Here is an 18,791-nt window from a genome sequence, read left to right on the forward strand (position 1 = left end):
TGACATCCCATAAGAAAGATGTGTGCTTCTTTGCTCTTGGCTTACAACTCCATCTTGATCTTGGGTAATCGATAAAATTCGATGCAAGACCACTATCAGAAAATATGCGTTTTATACCAGCTGAGACTCTTACAGAAGCATACATGTTTAACAAGAATGACTCTGTCAACTGTGGAACCTTGTAAGATCCTTAGAGTGGTTGCAGTCAGTGCTGTGGAATGTTCTGATAATGTTTTCAAGTGCTGTGAATGGATCCAACATCAACAATTCCTCAGTGATACCTACAGTACATTATAGTAAGCAATAGAGCTGGATTAATGTGGTCTTTTTATTTCCAGTTAAACAGGGCAATTGAAATAAAAGTCTTATTATGGTTAAAATCACACATCTGCTAATTAACACTACACATGGAATTTATTGTCTAACTTTTCCTTCATTCAGAGGGATCCTCTTCTTAAAGATATACAGGAGCAGAGCTACACTGATGATCAGTTGTAAGTAACCAAAGGATGAGACTCCAAATCTTCCGTATAAAAATCCTCCTATTGTTGGACCTACTGCCCGTATCAGTGGAAAAACAGATGCCGATATTCCCAGTATGGCTCCTAAAAGAAAAGGGGAAAAAATTAACAGTTACAGATAAAAATTAATTTTAGCACCTACTCAAATGCTAATGTCCTAGATCCATGTCTTAAGCTTTTCTACAATAAGGGATATAAACCCCAATCCTGAACATTCTAAAGTTTTATTTAATTTCATGTGACATTTTATCACAGGTATCGATAAACCACCATAAGGACTTACTTTCTTGCACAGCAAATGGTGTGATCAGACCATGTATCTTATTTCACATTATCAGCATGAGTCCTCATGCAATTGAAATAACGCATTAAAGACAGTTCTTTTTCGAACCAGGATTCAGTAGATTTGTAGCAGTACAAAATGGGAGCATGATTCAGCCAAAACTAAGCACTTACAAATCCCATTAATTTAAGTGAAATTTGAACAAGCTTAATTATGTCCCATTGACAGCAATAGAATTATGCTGCCTGGGTGGTACCCTATGTTTGTAGGAGGCTTTGCCCCACAAATCCTTGCTTTATTATATACTTGCCATATGACTTCAGGAAAATTGCCACGTTTAATTCTTCAAACCTATCATTCCAGGCAGGGAAGTCCTATACAACATCTGGCCCTTGATGAACTATGAGCCACCTTTTAGTTGGCTCACTATCTGACTTCTGAAACTAAGGAAAAACACTAGAAAATTGCCACAAGAAAATGAGCCGCTAAATGACCTTTCTTTATCAGCATCATTTCCACAGTAGTTTACAGCTCCCTATGGAATCTCTATTCTTGCCAAGCAATTTGTGGGAATTCAGTTCCCACAAATTGATTTGTTCATTTTAAAACACTGGGGTTTTGCATATGTGCATTGGCAAACTACTTGTTTTGAGAAATTATTTTTCTTTCTCAAGTATGCTAGAAAACCTCAAAAAGAAACCCTTTGCTTCATATGGTCATGGGAGGTATGAAAATGAGCCCATTTGGGATAGGGTGGAATATAAATCAACCAAATAAATAAATAAAACAAATGAGTCCAGTTTGAAATAGTATTTGTGAGGAAATATTCAGTTCTTGTAACTGGAGAAAAAAGATGTGAGATAGTTTCATTTCATATTAGGCCAGGCTAAAAACAGGTTGTGGTCCATTCACCAAACGTGAGTAAACTCATAAAAAGTCCAGCAGAGCCGGTCTTTTAGCCTTCCTGGGCTATAGACGTTTGTGGAACTTGAAGAGGCAGACAGGCACTGCAGATGCAGGCACCTGAGAAAAGTCAGTTTCCTCCAACCACTGAAGCCTCCCAAAGCTGCCAGTTTGTGCCTTCCCCTGTTTCTTCCAGCTTCACAAACACCTCTGGCCTGGCAAAGAAGAGATGAGATAGACTTAGGCTATTTCCACCTAGTGTTGTCCACAGAGAGCTTCATTATCCTTCAGTTGCTGAAACCACAAGTTCAGCAAAGCCTGTTTCTAGCTAGCCTTGCCCAGAAAAGTATGGGAATGAACTTTTCTTAGTGAGTTTGTGTAATAATGGGGTTACCCTACTGCTTCAATTTCTGGAACTGAAAAAGAAATGAGATGTGATCCACCCCATCCAACTTTGAGCCCTGGAAATGTGGTTTCTGCTGGTGAAAGAAACCATATGAATTGACTGTGGAGTTGCAAGGGGTTTCTTAGAGGTATAAACCTTGGCAGGATGGGACATGTATCATTGGTAGTGATTGACCCCAACAATGTTCTACACCCAAAGTCCTAATGACTTCACAGTTTACTATGAATATAAAACAGAGGTGACCAAGAATGTCACCGGAAGACATTTTTCTGCAATGGAGACAGGAATATGAGATACAGTAACTCAAAGGAGGCAAACTCACAGATCACTTCAACAACTTTTGTTTGTATTACCCGCTGATCAGCTGATCAATGGGGGGGGGGTTGGCCTTTAAAGAGCCCGGGGAGTGTGGCGCTCCACCGCCCCTTCCCAGGCAGGGTGAAATGGTGAGGGAAGGAGGAGGAGGCTGAGGAGGCCCCCTTCCGGTGCCCTAGGTAAATGTCTAATTTGCCTAGTGGGTGGGCCAGCTCTGAACACAGGCAACAACCAGTACAGGGCAGCTGGAAAAGATGCCATTTTGTCTAATAATCTTTTTTCCTGAAGCACTTTCCAAACTATGTCAGTAACTGGGAGCATCCTGTCAGGGCAGTTCCTTGATGTATATTCTTTAAGTAATCTGGAAAATCTTCTAAGTGGCAATCCCCCATTGTTTGATGAGAAAAGCAGTGAATGAAATAACTGCACACTAAGCTTCAAAAGTTGTTCTCATGACAGGTTATTCAAAAAGCCATGAATGAAAATATTTCAATGGGCAGTGTATGGTTTATATTTGCAAAGCAGGGAGATTTGTTTAAGTAGGCTGATGGGTGGGTCAGGTAAGCACAACCAGAAAAGGGTGTAGAAGCGTTTTACCAGCTGTGATTAACTTTGGGAGTTAATCACCTTACAGTAATCATGCTTTAACAAAAGTAGTGGTACATGGTGTCCTTAAAGTTCTGCTCCAAAGCTCAGCCCCTCTCCACTTTCCAGGATTAACAATTTATTTTCACAGAGCTGAAAACATTTGCTCTTTTCCCTGAAATACGCAATCTGTACTCTTAAATTCAAGACTGCGATATACGTCAATTCAAACCCAAATGTCCCTTGTTGGAAATGCAACACAAGTTCCAGATATGCCTCTGCTAGTAAGCCTCAGTCTATTACATATATTACATGTACCCTTGATTAATTCTGGTGTTTAGTATACTGGATTCAGGTAGCCGGCCCAATGTTGACTCAGCTTTCCATCCTTCCTTCCATCCTTCCGAGCTTGGTAAAATGAGCACCCAGCTTGCTGGGGGGAAAGTGTAAAAGACTGGGGAAGGCAATGGCAAACCACCCTGTAAAAAGTCTGCTGTGAAAATGTTGTGAAAGCAATGACACCCCAGAGTCGGAAACGACTGGTGCTTGCACAGGGCACCTTTCTTTTCCTTAGTATGCATACAACTAATTTTTATTTTGAATTTTTATTTTTTTAAGCAGTTTTCTTTCTACTGGGGTGCCAGTATAGTCTCTTCAATGCACTTTGCTCCCGAGCCATGCTACCAATACTTCTCTGTTCTTGGGCAGGCATTGGAAATCTTTCTGAATTGTGACCTAATAATCTATGCAAATTCAGTTTTGCACAGAGGCAAATGTACTGGCCTTCACGTGTGACTGAGGCTGGACCTCTGAGCTCAGGAAGCAAGCAGAACAGGCTAGATTTCTCTTACAAAAGCCCTTTTGAGAAGAATCCTGGATGAATTCCAGCTGCTGATCCCCACCCCTCCCCCTCAATTTGTTCCTTTCAAAACCAGAGGTTTGTACTGAGTAAGAACTAAAAGGGTTGAGGTTGTCCAGATCTTAACTCAAACTGGCCTGGCAACCAGACACTTAATTTTAGCTGTGATCTTTAAAACAGGCTTCGCAGAAACAGTGTCCTTGATAGAATAATAATGGGAATATTCTGAAATATGGCAAAATACAGGCTGCATAAAGCTGGATATGGACAGGATAAGAGAAAGATTTGTACTTGTGGCATACACACATTGTTCTTGCATCTGACAGTCACCTCACATCTAGAAAGTAAAAACTAGGAATGCTGCTTGGAACACACTCCAAGCAGAGATTCTTTCAGTCTGTCTTCAGCTGTCTGGAAAACTCTTGGCCTGTATCTGTTCCCAGCCTAAGCTAGAGGAGAATTTTAATGGGTACAAAAATGTGCCCATTAAACTGCATCCAAGGACCTTGATGAGCACCACGGCAGCTTGTAGGATTCTTCATTATGGATCCTTCAGTAGATTAAAACATCACAGATACCTCCAGGCAAGTGCTTTGGGAGTGTGTAAAGGCCAGTGCCAGCTCTTTTGCTGGATGCTACTCATGCAGAGGAGAAGATTGTGAAGATGATACTTCTATATGAGGTGGTGATGGAAAGTGCCATCAAGTTGCAGGTGATCCCATAGGGTTTTCAAGGCAAGAGACTTCCAGAGGTGGTTTGCTATTGCCAACCTCTGAGTGGTTTCTCATCCAAGAACTAATCATGGTTGACCTTGATTAGCTTCCTGGGCCATCCAGGTCAGGGTGCTTCCATATGTAGGCTTCTGCAAACATGCATATCATGGTGGCCGTGCATGAAGGCCTGATGTGGATTCTCACAAATAACAACTCTGCTTGAATGCTGCCCAGCTACAAGTCTGGTGGCATTCTCCCACATGCTCCTTAGGTGCTTGAATGAAATGAGACCAATATATTATTAAGATACAAGCTGAGAGCACTGACTGCCCAAGCCATCTATGAGAGTACTAATCACAGGAAATGCAGCAAGGTTCTATCTCTTCTTGTGAACTTGGCTTGTTAACTAATATAGGTCACTGACTTCCTTTTAGGCATCATTATAATTCAAGCTCTTTTGATGCCAGCCAGCTTTTGCTATCTTGGTGGATATGCAAGTCCAATATAGGCTACCTTTTGTTCTCAAACAAATCATGTGAGTTGTGCTAACATTCTGGGAGTTGGCATTTAAGACTTGGTTGGCAGAAGAAAAGTCCTCTGGCAAAGCATGAACCACCCACTTGCCAGCTCACAGATGAAAATGAAGGCACTGAACCAGAACTGAATGAAGCATTAAACAGGTTCAGTAAGAAAATAGGAAGAAGAAATTCTAGCATATGAGCAAGTCTTACCAGTGTCAGAAGGAGGGACAGACTTGGTCAGAAGGATGTCAGTAACGATGCCTAAGGTACAGAAAGCAAAAGCCATGGGAAATGCAATAATGCAGTACTGGAAGACATTGGTCATCAGGGCCTGAGAGATGGGACAAAGAAGAAAAGCATCAGAATAGTGCAAAGGAAATGCACCATAGTCATAAATATAACCTAGTTTATGGACATAAAGAAAAACACAGTAAACCAGATTCTTGGTACTTATAAATGACAAAAGAGCCAAAGAATATTTAACACTACACAGCAGATTTTTCGTTCCATTCTGTCTGAACAAATCAGTTAGGCTGAAGATGGGTGTTATGGGTTCCTAAATAAGAGACCTCTACTGTGTTCTATACATCAAGCAAGCTTAGTAAAAAGGGGCAAATAGTTTTATTGGTTAAGTAAGGATTTCATTAGATGCATTACTAATTTTTATTAAAAGAGACCAGTAGGTTTCAGATAATGCTAGCTCATAATAACTCAGGTAATTTGCTGTTTTTAAAGGGAGAATGGCCATTGCTTCTTTCTCTTCCCAGTGCTTTGATGCAGGGTTTCCATGGCCTCAGAGTTCTTCCTTTTTGGCTCAACCTGGGCTTCCCTGCCTTTACAACAGCCAGCCCTCACCCACCCCCAAAGCCCCAACTAAAAGATAATTTCATGACATTATCACAAAGATTATTGTTTTAAAAATCCATTAAAAGGCATAAAATATAAACAGCATACAACAACAACAAATAGCTCAAGAAGCTGTAAAAAACAGTAGTTATAAAACCAGAGTAATTATAAAAAAACAAGAGGTGTATTCCACTGGAATTCATGTCTGCCCATAAAACAACCAGCAAAAAAGGATGGGATAAAACTTCTGTTAAGAGCTTGGGTAGAAAAATATTTTGGTTTGGTGTATAAATAACAGTAGGATAGGTGCCAAGCAATGCTTCCTCTAAGCTGTGGAGCCTTGTGAGCAAACATTCTACTTCGGGAGCTACTAACATTAAAGTTGTGAGCTACGGCATAAATTAGTTTGTTCTGGGGCCGTTTTTCCTGAGCTAAGACAAAAATGTGTGAGCTGGGGGCTAAAAAACTGTGAGCTAGCTCAAACTAACTCAGCTTAGAGGGAACACTGGTGCCAAGCAAACCTGAATGGGGAGGTAATTTTAAAAAGTACTTTCTCTGACCATCATCCCCCTGAGCTCCAATGGGGGGTTGGTATGCTAACTCTGCCCTGGGAAATTCTGAAAGATTTGGGGGTGGTGCCTTTGGAGGAGGGAGTCTGAGAAGAGATTTCACCTAGAATCTATGGTATTTCATAGAGTGTGAAGCTGCCATCTTCTGCAGAGAATGGATTTCTGTAGTTGTAATTCTGGGAGAGTGTGAGTCCACACCTGGAGGTTGGCAACCCTATGCAGGCAAGGGCATAATGAGCAGGGGCTAGGAGGACAATCTTATCTTGCAAACTGGACAGTACAGGAAGAGGAAGTCAATAAAACTATTTAGGTTCTTATTAAAAGTAAATAGCAGCACTCTGAACTGTGGACGGTAACAGATAGGAAACCAGTGCAGATCTTTTAACACAGGAGAGATACAGTTTCTGTATCCAGTCCCCTGGCTGTCACCTTTTGAACCAGATGAAGCTTCCAGGCACATCCCCAATGTAGGCATGCTGTTTTTATTTTTGCCTATAGCGTCTCCTTTGTGAAATGCTTGACTTCCTGCATCATATCATCTATCTTTTTTTTTTTAAGGATCCAGACAGGTTCTTGCTTGTTAATAATTATAAAGAGGGAAAAAAGAACAAAATTAGCTCTGAAGCATAGTTAAATACTGACTCGCAAATACTGAATGCACAAATGGATGATCACTAATATAGAAAGAGTAGCCATGAAAAATCAAAATGGAAAATACTTAAAAGCAAAGACAACAAAAGGGCAAGCCACTGGCACTGTCCCTCAACAGTGCAGCTCTGCTTGCTCCACTCATTCGGTTTGCAATTCCACCTATCATTCATCTATGTAAGAATGCTTTGCAAAGAAACATATGTAAAAATATAAGTTTATATGCTTCTGTAAGAAAGAAAAAAATGGTTGAGCAATGCATTTGCCATCAAATGTTGCTGCTTTCCCTCTTCATTGTGTTTGCCCTTGCAAAATCCTGAGCTCTTGAATATGTGTGGTGTAGCACAGCACTGGAGAGAAGAACCCAGTTCAAAAGCATGATCAGTGATGAAGCTCACTATGACCACCCTGCACCACTTAAGGCGACTTATGGCGACCACAGCCCCTCTTGCAGACTTTGTTTCTTCCTTCTGGTGTTACCTCACGACTACTGAGTAAGGGGGTGGGTATAATAAGGATTTCTAGTCTCTTCGGGGTTCTCTTTTATTTTCAGATAGACGGATAAATATGTATGTAGGGGACCACTGCTGATTTGCTGCTGATTCCCAAATACTCAGGCACCAGAGAACTTAACAGTTAACCACAGATTTTTATTTACACAGTCTCCAGCTGGGGGAAAGGGATGTATTTACATAGGCTATTTTGTATCTTGGATGAATAACAGTTGCTAAACAGTTCAGGCTTTACAATACAGAGGTTCACTGAGGTATCTCACGGTCCACAGTTCTTATATTCTTCACTTTCCAAACTCTTAATTAGGTTGGCCTCTTGGGTTTTATGTGTCTGGTCTCTTGAGTCGACCGGTGTGTCGGCTCCCAGCCCTCCTGACTCCCTCAGACCCACATCTCTTCCTCAGCAACCTTGCTAGTTCTTAAGAATAGTGTAAATATTTCTGTGACCACTCAGGTCTTTCACTGTGACACTCGATTGTCACTCTCAGCCACCTGGCTGTCTACACAGAGCTAACAGCGAGCTTCACTTCACCAGAAGTCTCTTCATAGCTCTCTGTATCAGCTCTCTCTTCAGCTCTCCTTCTGAACATCCACTACTCACTTCAACTATCTCCGACAGTTGCTGACAGTTGACTCTCCAGCCGTTTTCTGTCACTCACTCATCCTGAGAGTTCCGAGCACTCCGGCCCCCACCCTCAGATCACATGACTCAGACTTCCTGAGTCCTTAGCTTTTCTATTAACCCTTCCAATTCCATTACACTCACTGGGTGGCTGCTCCCACTCTCAGCCTAACCTTCCTCAAAGGATTGCTGAGAGGATAAAGTGGAAGCATGGAGAACACTGTCTGCCACACTGAGTTCCTTCATGGAAGGGCAGGAAAAATGGGAAAAGTTAAAAATGGGTAAAATTCCAGCAAATCTGGAACTACTTCAAACAAAATATTTGTGTATGTGGTGTACGAATGCTTAGGGCACAACGAAGATCACTCATGATACATCATATCTGAAGCGGGCATTTAGTTTTTGTTTAATTCTGGTCCTTAAAATACATATCTTTTCCAAACTGCCTTTGTATTCTGTTTTAGTAACTGGTTGTCAATGGATTTTTTCTGCCATTTCCGACAGACCAGTTTTAGTAATCAACTGCTAGTGGGACTATTTACTTGTTCATACAAACCCGCTTGCGTCGGGTTAGCAAAGTGATCCATTTTGACGGAGAGTGCTCTCCACTATTTTTAATCCCTTCATTGTTCATCTGAATCACTGTGGTGTGCTGTTTAAAATGCTTCCTATAAAATGCTTCCTTTTTTCCTGCATGATCTTCCTCAGACTTTAAAAAAAATGTTCTAATGTGAGCACTATAGCGCTAAAATGCTTTAGCACTGAAGTGCTATAGCAGTACAATCGAGATGCATTGCCTCAGTGGAGTCAATCCATCTCAATGGTGCCACTATTGCACTTCAGTGCAATTTTTAAATTTTTATTGGTTTTAACTACAAAAGAAAGAAGCATAAGCATAGACACAAAAAAGGGGGGAGGGCATATACAGAATGGGAAAAACAGAAAAAAAAGAAAAATACAAATATATCAGTTTTAATTCTACCTCCAAATAAAATATCCAATTTGTTCCACCTGCTAGTATAGAGTTCTCCATATATTTTACAATCTTTATCTTTCATTATAAAGCATTTTTACTAAACTATTATTTGCAATACAAGTCTAAACAGTTCTTCTTCAACACATATAAGTATAAACAAGTCAGAGCAATCTCAACACAGAACTAGCTGCTTTGGCTTAACCATGTTAAAAACACAGACTAGTTTGTTAGTTTAACACTATCCTCATTAACAAAGACACAAAAATTCATATCTTTATCCTTAAGAAGCTAAAAGAAAAATACAACATAGTATTTTGTCTATCTCAATATAAACAGTTTCTCCTGAGAGACATACTAAAGACAAATCTGCCAGTTTACATAACAACTGTGCTGTCTGCCTTTTTAACAATTAATCCAACTCTTATATCCCTATTGGGCTAGAAAAAACAACTTATTATAACCCAAAAATAAAAATCACATGCCTGTTCTTATTGAGAGTTCCATACCCAACTACCCACCAAGATAAGAACATTTCAAGAAACCCTTCTTACTAAAAAGAAATCTAACTTCTGATTTGTAACTAATATGCACCTTCTCTCTCCTTATTCCAGTCTGTGACCAATATCTTTAACCTTGACAGATTAGAAATAGAGCACAATAATTTATCTATCTTATTATAGACAATTTCTTCAAACAAACATATTAGAAGGAGATCTACTAATTAACAAAATAATTACATCTACCTTCTTAACAGTTATAGATTAACTTGTAGGATTACCCATATAAATAACAAACATAAAAAGCTAATATTATCTGTTAAAGACAAGTTCACCAATTTATCAAATAATTACGCTATCTGCCTTCTTAAAAGTTAATCTAAGTTAACTATTTTTACATAAAATTCTTTTCAAAAACTTTGTAGTCCTTTAGCTTTTATATCCACATTATTTTAAACAAACAACTTATTTATATCCATATTATTTTAAACAAGACAACCTATTGTAGCCCCCCCCCCCAAAAAAGGAATCTCACTTTGCCTTCTAATATCACATATCAGATTTTCTTACAAAGTCCATATCCAACTATCCACTGAGAAAAATCTAGTTCAGGAGGCTCTTCTTTCTGAAAGATTTTCCACATCATGATTTTCTGGTTAAAATGCGTCTTCTTACTTCTAAATGCAGTCATCTTTCTTGAAGAAAGTGGGAAAAGTTCCACACCCTTTGTTCCTCTCGACCTAACTTGAAACAGTCTCCATTTCCGTCTTCTTTTTTAATTACGCCATAGGGTTCCATTTTGATTTTCTTTTGTTTGTTGCCCAATGAGTCACTCTCCCATTTCAATTCCACAGACGTCACTGGGTTCTCTTTAGCACTCTGCTCATGTAGATTTGAGATTTCGCTAGCTTTCAGCAGAAAAGCTCCCATTTGCTTCTTAACCAACTCTGTCAATAAACCAAGATCTTGCCTCAGAGACTTCAAATTGCTTAAAATATCTTTTTTGTGAAAAATTTCGCTTAGCAAAGCCATTTTTCTCTGTCAGCAAACTCTGTCGATTAATCCAGGTTGAAACGTAGCTCAGAGTCCCAGATAGTCTGTCCTTCCCAGTCTCCTCCAACTGGAGTTTTAAATGTTAGCGTATGAATTTCAAATCAGACAACAAGGAGAAATCCCTCTAACAAGTATCTCATTTTGTTCAGACCGTATTGCAGCTGAATAATAGTCTCTTTAACAAATATCCAATTATGATCTGGGTCGATTTAAGTATCCATATTCAGATTAATTTAAATTGTTTCCAGTACTTAGAGATGTTCTTTAGCTTTTCATGGCCTCATTCACAGGGAAATTAGAGGTATCAACCCCTTTCCCTTCCTTTGAAAAGGGCCACATTGATATGAAGTGGATATCAAGAAAAATATCCCCCTGCAGGTAATTACAAGAGGCAAATGGCTAAAAGTCCATGCAGGCAATATGGCAAGTAAAGCTTGATTTTTTGTACCCCAGTGTCATAACAGACTGCAAATATCTTGTTTGAAGCAGCCCTCCAGCCAAGAAGAGGGAAACCTGAGTCAGGATCCAGACTATTGTTCTAGATTCAAGAAAGTTAGCCTGTAATCTGAGGAGGTGGAACTGGAAACATGGACTGGAGTTGGGATATGATCAGACCATTGGATTTCAGGAAAGGTACTTGACTGAACTCTGGCTAACTCTGATTTGAGACTTGAGGCGTTTTCTGAATTGCTTCTCTCTCTTGCCTCTCACTTTCCTTCATTAAGTACCTAAACCTTCACAGAGTTTCATTTCAGACCATCTGGTCTCTGTTAATTTTAGCTCAGCATGTTTTGGAAGCTAATGAAAGGAAGTGTTTTGTACAAAAATGTAACTTGAGATCTTTGTTCAGTTTCCTCGTCACAGAAAATCTCTCAGCACATAAAAAATGTCAGCAGATCTATAAACTGAAGGCTTAGTTCAGACAGGGTCTTTCCTGATGATCAGGCCAAGTTGCGTCAAGGCAGCTTTTCTCTAGAAAGAGCTCCAACGCATAAACTACCCCAGAGGATGTTATTTTCTTGGCAGCTCTTTGAACAGACAGCTTTTAAATACATTTGTCTTCAAACAGGACTGCAGCTGCATTTTCTTATGAATAGCTAGCACAGGAAACAACTTCTGGTTCTTTTCCTATGAGGCCTGTGTGGCTGGGCTGTCCCATAAACCTGTTAACAAAAATTGAAGTTGAGCTCTGAACCATTTTCTGAGGAGAAAAGTTTCCTCAATACAATGGATCCATTTGGATTGAGAATTCTTCCATCCTTCCTACATTTCCTTGCACTGATTTCTACCTCCTTTTCTGAGTTTCAGTAACAACAGTTTGCCTTGTCACCCAAAAAGGCAAACTCTATTTAATGCCAAACTTCATACATAGGGTTGGAATAGAGCTTGCAGAAGCAAGTTCCCTCATGAAGCGCCTATCAAGCTTCCACTAAAAGGCTCTGATGAGGCTCAGAGGACCTCACAGAGCACAATGCTATGCAGCATGGAGGGGAGAATAGGCTGCACAGAACTCATGGAAGAATGAGGAGAGTGATTTTGGCCGATTCCTTGGTTTTGCTGCAGCCCCCTGCAGTGCCACGTGGCATATTGCTGTGGAGAATGTGACCTTCAGCAAGTGCTTCTAGGGGGCACACACAAGTCATTGTTGGAGGAAGCAAAGGTGGTAAACAGTGCTTTCCTCAAATTAGGGCTCTTTTAGGGTTGCCAACATCCCAGTGGGGCATGGAGATCTCTTGGAATTAGAATTGACAGAAAGACAAATATCAGTTTCCCTGGATAAAATGGTTGCTTTGGAGAGTGGAGTCTGTGGCAGTATACCCCATTGAGGTCTCCAGGAATCTCCAGTAATATCTCATCCTGGAGTTGGCAAACCTAACTGTTTGCTGCAAACAACATCATTTGAAACCACAGTTTAAAGTGGATTTATAAATAATGGCTTGTAGGTAGTGATAACCAGAATTGCTTGATTTAGACATCTCAGAATCCTACAGTTGTCACAATCTGGTATGAGAATGTGCAGAGGTGAGGGGAGAAGAACCCATGAGACAATTGTGCATTGCTGAATAAATTCAAAAGATCATCAAAATGGAGCCAGAGTAGCTATACTCCCAACACAGCAATATTAGGCAAACAGTACAAGTTAGATTACTCTGTTTTTACATTGTTATTTTTTATGAGCTCTCCCCTACCAACACATTTGGAAATAAATAAGCAATGGTATTCAAAGTGCTCTGATGTAAATTGTTTAAAATTATTATCTATTGTAAGATTTAAATTTTAACAATTTTTGAATATTCCCTAGACCAGGGATAGGGAAAAGTGGCTCTCCAGATATTTTTTGCCTATAACTCCCATCAGCCCCAGCCAGCATGGCCAATGACTGGGGCTGATGGGAGTTGTAGGCAAAAAAACATCTGGAGAGCCACTGTTCCCCACCCCTTCCTAGACTTTCCACAACTTACCTCTCTCCCGACTGGCATAAGCTTTTGTAAAATTCCTTCTGGACTATATAAACGAGTTCATTCATTTTGTCTGTGCATGTCATACAAAGAAAAATGTATCACTATTAAGACTCTGGTTGGCCCACAAGTCTGGTAGACCTTTTCTTAGGGACAAACCAAAAATGCCACGAGGGCCTGCCAGGCTGAAGCACTTTTGTTAAGTCCCTCCTCCATGCCTTTTCAAGTGCCAAAACTGTCATGTGAAAACAGTCACACACATACTTGGTTGTTTCAGCACTTGAAAAGGCATGGGAGGGATGAATAAGAGTGCCTCAGCCCACCACACTGCCCTCATAGCATTTTAAAAGCATTTTAAAAGATCAAACCTGTGGAGTCTGTCATGTCTAGTTTGGCCTTTGGTCATAACTAGGGTTGTCAGGTCTGAGTTGGAAAATACCTGGAGACTTTGGGGGTGGATCTGGGAGAGGGCAGGGTTTGGGGAGGGGAGGGGCCTCAGCATGGTACAATGCCATAGAGTCCACCCTTCAAAGTAGCCATTTTCTCCAAGGGAGCTGATCTCTGCCAGCTGGACATCAACTGTAAAAGAAGGAGATCTCCAGGTCTCATCTGGAGGCTGGCAACCATAGCCATTACAGCAACACCCTTGGGAGAGAAAGCATATAGTATGAACTGTAGAGTCTAGAGAAGATTTGAGAATTTTCATCTTGGGCATCTAATCAATTTACAGTCTTCTCTCCCTCCCAAGGTCCTATGGAAGTCTATGCTACCAGCTGCCAGATGGCAAAAGGATTTCTAACACAAAGAACAAAAACAATAATCTCAGTCCCCCAATGGTTGCCCAGTAGACTTCTTCTTTGGGGAGGATGAATTCAGGTTTTTTACAGTTCTCTTAGCTTCTGTCAAAAAAGACAGATGAGTACATGCCATGGATGGTTTTCTAGAACTATTGGATAGAATTCTGGAACCAGAGGCTTTTTATCATATTGCTGCTGATCTTTTCTAATCCACTATGAGTCTGCAACCAACCAACCATCCTGCAGCACCTGCTCCAACTGAAAATGATGAAGGACAATAAGCATAACATTGTAATTATTACCTTATAACATCATCATTTCCACAAGAATGATAGTATTGTGTCTGGACATGGTTGCATGGTCTGAAACTAGTGCTGTCTCAGAAGCTCAAAAAAATAATTCCCATTAGCGTTCAAACGTGTTTTGAGCCAACTCAGGCTCTGTTTTGATATTTGGTATAGGAATATGTTCTTTAGAATCCAGAAGACAAAAAGACAAATTATGTGGTAATGTAAAAAAAAACCCAAATGTGTCTGAATTTAATTTTTTTTTATTGTGTGAATTTGTGCCCCAAGTCTAGAAGTCATGGTGACCTCTGGTGTCTCCTACTCGAGCATGGAGGACATTCAGAGAAGTGGCTTAAAAGCCTGCATCTGCCTCCAGACTCTGGTATTCCAAGGAGGTCTCCCATCCAAATATTTGCCAGTGTCAGCACTGCTTAGCTTCCGAGATCTGACAAGGCTGAGTTTGACTGGGCTATCCAGGTCAGGGCAAATGTGTCTGGATTTTTTAACTGTATTTAGATTCAGAAAAGTGTCTGAGGTCTGCTTAACTGATACATATTCAACAATTGATAACTGTAACACCAATGGCTAACTGGTGCACATGAGAACAAACTAACACTAACATCATAGGGCAAAAATATTCTAGGTATATCATCACAAATTTCCTCAAACCCAATACATAATATACAGTATGTCACAGAAGTGAGTACACCCCTCACATTTTGTAAATATTTAAGTATATCTTTTCATGTGACAATACTGAAGAAATGACACTTGTCTACAATGTAAAGTAGTGAGTCTACAGCTTGTTTAACAGTGTAAATGTGCTGTCCCCTCAAAATTACGCAACACACAGCCATTAATGGCTAAACTGCTGGCAACAAAAGTGAGTACACCCCTAAGTGTTAATGTCCAAATGGGGCCCAAGTAGCCGTTTTCCCTCCCTGGTGTCATGTGACTCATTAGTGGTACAAAGTATCATGTGTGAAGGGGGAGCAGGTTATCTCTCTCACTCCCTCATACTGGTCACTGGAAGTTCCACATGGCACCTCATGGCAATGAACTCTCTGCGGAGCTGAAAAAACGAATTGTTGTTCTACATAAAGATGTCCTAGGCTATAAGAAGATTGCCAAGACCTTGAAACTGAGTTGCAGCCAAGACCATACAGCGGTTTAATAGGACAGGTTCCACTAAGAACAGGCCTCAGAAGTTGAGTGCCCATGTTCAGCATCATATCCAGAGGTTGGCTTTGGGAAATGGACGTATGAGTGCTGCCCGCATTGCTACAGAAGTTGAAGGAGTGGGGGGGTCAGCCCGTCAGTGCTCAGACCATACGTCGCATGCTGCATCAAATTGGTCTGCAGGGCTGTCGTCCCAGAAGGAAGCCTCTTTGAAAGACTATGCACAAGAAAGCCCGCAAACGGTTTGCTGCAGACAAGCAGACTAAGGACATGGATTTCCGGAACCATGTCCTGTGGTCTGATGAGACCAAGATAAACTTATTTGGTTCAGATGGTGTCAAGCATGTGTGGCGGCAACCAGGTGAAGAGTACAAAGACAAGTGTGTCTTGCCTACAGTCAAGCATGGTGGTGGGAATGTCATGGTCTGGGGCTGCATGAGTGCTGCCGGCACTGGGGAGCTACAGTTCACTGAGGGAACCATAAATGCCAACATGTACTGTGACATACTGAAGCAGAGCATGATCCCCTCCCTTCGGAGACTGGGCCGCAGGGCAGTATTCCAACATAACGACCCCAAACTCACCTCCAAAACGACCACTGCCTTGCTAAAGAAGCTGAGGGTAAAGGTGATGGACTGGCCAAGCACGTCTCCAGACCTAAACCCTATTGAGCATCTGTGGGGCATCCTGAAACGGAAGGTTTCTAACATCCACCAGCTACATGACATCGTCATGGAGGAGTGCAAGAGGACTCCAGTGACAACCTGTGAAGCTCTGGTGAACTCTGTGCCCAAGAGAATTAAGGCAGTGCTGGAAAATAATGGTGGCCACACAAAATATTGACACTTTGGGCCCCATTTGGACATTATCACTTAGGGGTGTACTCACTTTTGTTGCCAGCAGTTTAGACATTAATGGCTGTGTGTTGCGTAATTTTGAGAGGACAGCACATTTACACTGTTATACAAGCTGTAAGCTCACTACTTTACATTGTAGACAAGTGTCATTTCTTCATTGTTGTCACATGAAAAGATATACTTAAATATTTACAAAATGTGAGGGGGTGTACTCACTTCTGTGACATACTGTATATGCCTTGGATCCAAACTAGATGATTCTGTTCCGGGTTTCAATGCTTTGTTGTTGGTGGCGTCCGCAGAGCTTGTCTCTAGCAGCCCCCCAAATTGCGCGGTTGGAGGGGTGCCACAGCTGTGGTACCCCCATGGGGGCCTGAGCAAGGGTTCTCTGACAGCAAGGAGCTTGACAGGAGCTGGGGAGAATGACGGCAGTCGGCCCCTGAGTTTCCTGTTGCTCTGATGCTTCACCGCACTGATCACCATGATGGCAACAAGAGGTGAATGCCCGACTTTTCCTTCATCTTAGCAACTTTTGTAAGCGTCTTCTTTTCTACTGCAATTGCTGAAACTCTACCATGCAAGTAAATTTATTTTACAATCTAACCGGCTAATGGAATGCCTATCGTAAAACCAAATGGGACTGTTCAAAAGGGGGCTTCCAAAAGGAGAGGAACAAACTGTTGAAAATTGGCATCCTTTTCCCTGGCATTTTTAATTGGATTGAATACAGACACTCAAATTGATTTGGTTTATAATTAAATAAGCTACATTTGGAACATTAACATATTATAATACAGTCTAAATAAAAGCTGAATATTTTTCTAAGATCATTTATCTGATGGGGGAGCGGAACTGATGTGGTTTGAACTGGAATGTAAGGAAAAAGCACACAGCAGGAGGAGAGCTGAAGGATAAACTGGGATTCTGAGCTATTTCTTGACTTTTGTTATTGGACTGAGTAATTCTATGGAAATATGATTTGGCAAAATGAAGCAAATGATAAAAAAGATTTTTTTGCTACCATATCTTCTATGAAGCATGGAATCGGTTTTTTTAGTGGAATTAATAGAAATGCGGGTGGAAAACTTTCTTCTCAAGTACAGCAAAATTGAAAATCTACATGAGCAGGAATGTCAAGAGATCCCAGAGGTGTCAAATGAGTTGGGGAAAGTGAATAAACAGCAACCTGGAAATGTGTTGGGTGAAATCAAGATGGAGATGACCTACACAGTTTTAAAAGAAGAGCGGAAATCGCGACTTATTAAAGCTGTTGCAAGAGGAAGTGACAGTGTGTGGGCTTTATCGTTCTCAGAAGAACAGATGAGCGTGTTGAGGGGAGAAGCTATATACGTCAAAAAATCAAAACTTGGAAAGCCTTTAAAAAGAAGGGATTATAAACTGTGACTTTATATTTGGTCACCAACGGTACAACGTAATGGAACTGATATGTTATTTGGAACTGGAAGCTGGAACTTTATAATCTGGAGGTTTTATACTTTATAATACAAGTGGAGTAACCCAGCAGAGGCTGTTGTAGAGATTGCATTATTTTCTCCTAGGCAAAAATAAATATGTATGGGGGATGGGGTTGTTATGGTTAATCAAGTCTCCTCTTCTTAAAGTAATATGATAGTTGGAGATGGTGTCTTTAAAAGTTTTAAAATAATTCCTGAATAATTAATAATTAATAATTAACTTACACAAATAGTTGGTTATGTTTAACTCACATTAATGAAGATAATATAGATATTATATGGTATCAAAGATCTGTTCCTGATCTTTAACTTTGGAATTGGTTTATATTTTCCCTAGGCAAAAATAAATATGTATGGGGCATGGGGTCATTATGGTTTATCAAGCCTCCTCTTTTTAAAGTAATATGATAGTTGGAGATAGTCTCTCCAAAAGTTTCTAAATAATTTTTGAATAATTAATTAATAATTAACTTACACAAGTACTTGGTTATGTTCAACTCACATTAATGAAGAGAATATAGATATTATATGATATCCAAGATCTGCTCTTGATCTCCAACTTTGGAATCAGTTTATATTGACATAGACAAAGTATTGTGCTCTGATTTTCAACTCCTGTTGGAAGCAAATAAGTTAGTTTTATAGATAAAGAGCGTATATTCATCTTACCTGTATATGCTTACTTCTAATATTTTTAAAACTATTCAATTAGTTTAGTTATTTGTTTTTCTCTTTGTTTTTCTCTCTTTTTTTCGATAAGTGATTTGATCCTTGTTGCATCAAAGATAAATAACAGATTTATACCATAGGTATTAGAATTGTATACAAGTTTAAAAAGCTACAAAAGGACTGTAGAATTTGATGGTAATATTTGGTTAAAACTCAAAGACTTGCAGGTAGAAGAAATT

General features: G+C 40.2%; 1 protein-coding gene across 2 annotated transcripts in view; it reads right to left on the reverse strand.

Annotated features, from left to right (window-relative positions):
- Positions 1–310: 310 nt before the first annotated feature.
- SLC22A18 (solute carrier family 22 member 18) overlaps positions 311–18,791 on the reverse strand; it is a 125,822-nt gene continuing 107,341 nt past the window's right edge. For both annotated transcript variants that reach the window (XM_060262167.1, XM_060262166.1), the window contains 2 exons: positions 5,317–5,437; positions 311–605 (listed from right to left, as the gene is read on the reverse strand). In XM_060262167.1, the coding sequence (XP_060118150.1) occupies positions 415–605; positions 5,317–5,437 (312 nt within the window). In that variant the 3' untranslated portion in view covers positions 311–414. The remainder of the gene's footprint in view (positions 606–5,316; positions 5,438–18,791) is intronic.

Source organism: Heteronotia binoei, chromosome 21 (assembly GCF_032191835.1).
Source record: "Heteronotia binoei isolate CCM8104 ecotype False Entrance Well chromosome 21, APGP_CSIRO_Hbin_v1, whole genome shotgun sequence".
Lineage (NCBI taxonomy): Eukaryota > Metazoa > Chordata > Lepidosauria > Squamata > Gekkonidae > Heteronotia > Heteronotia binoei.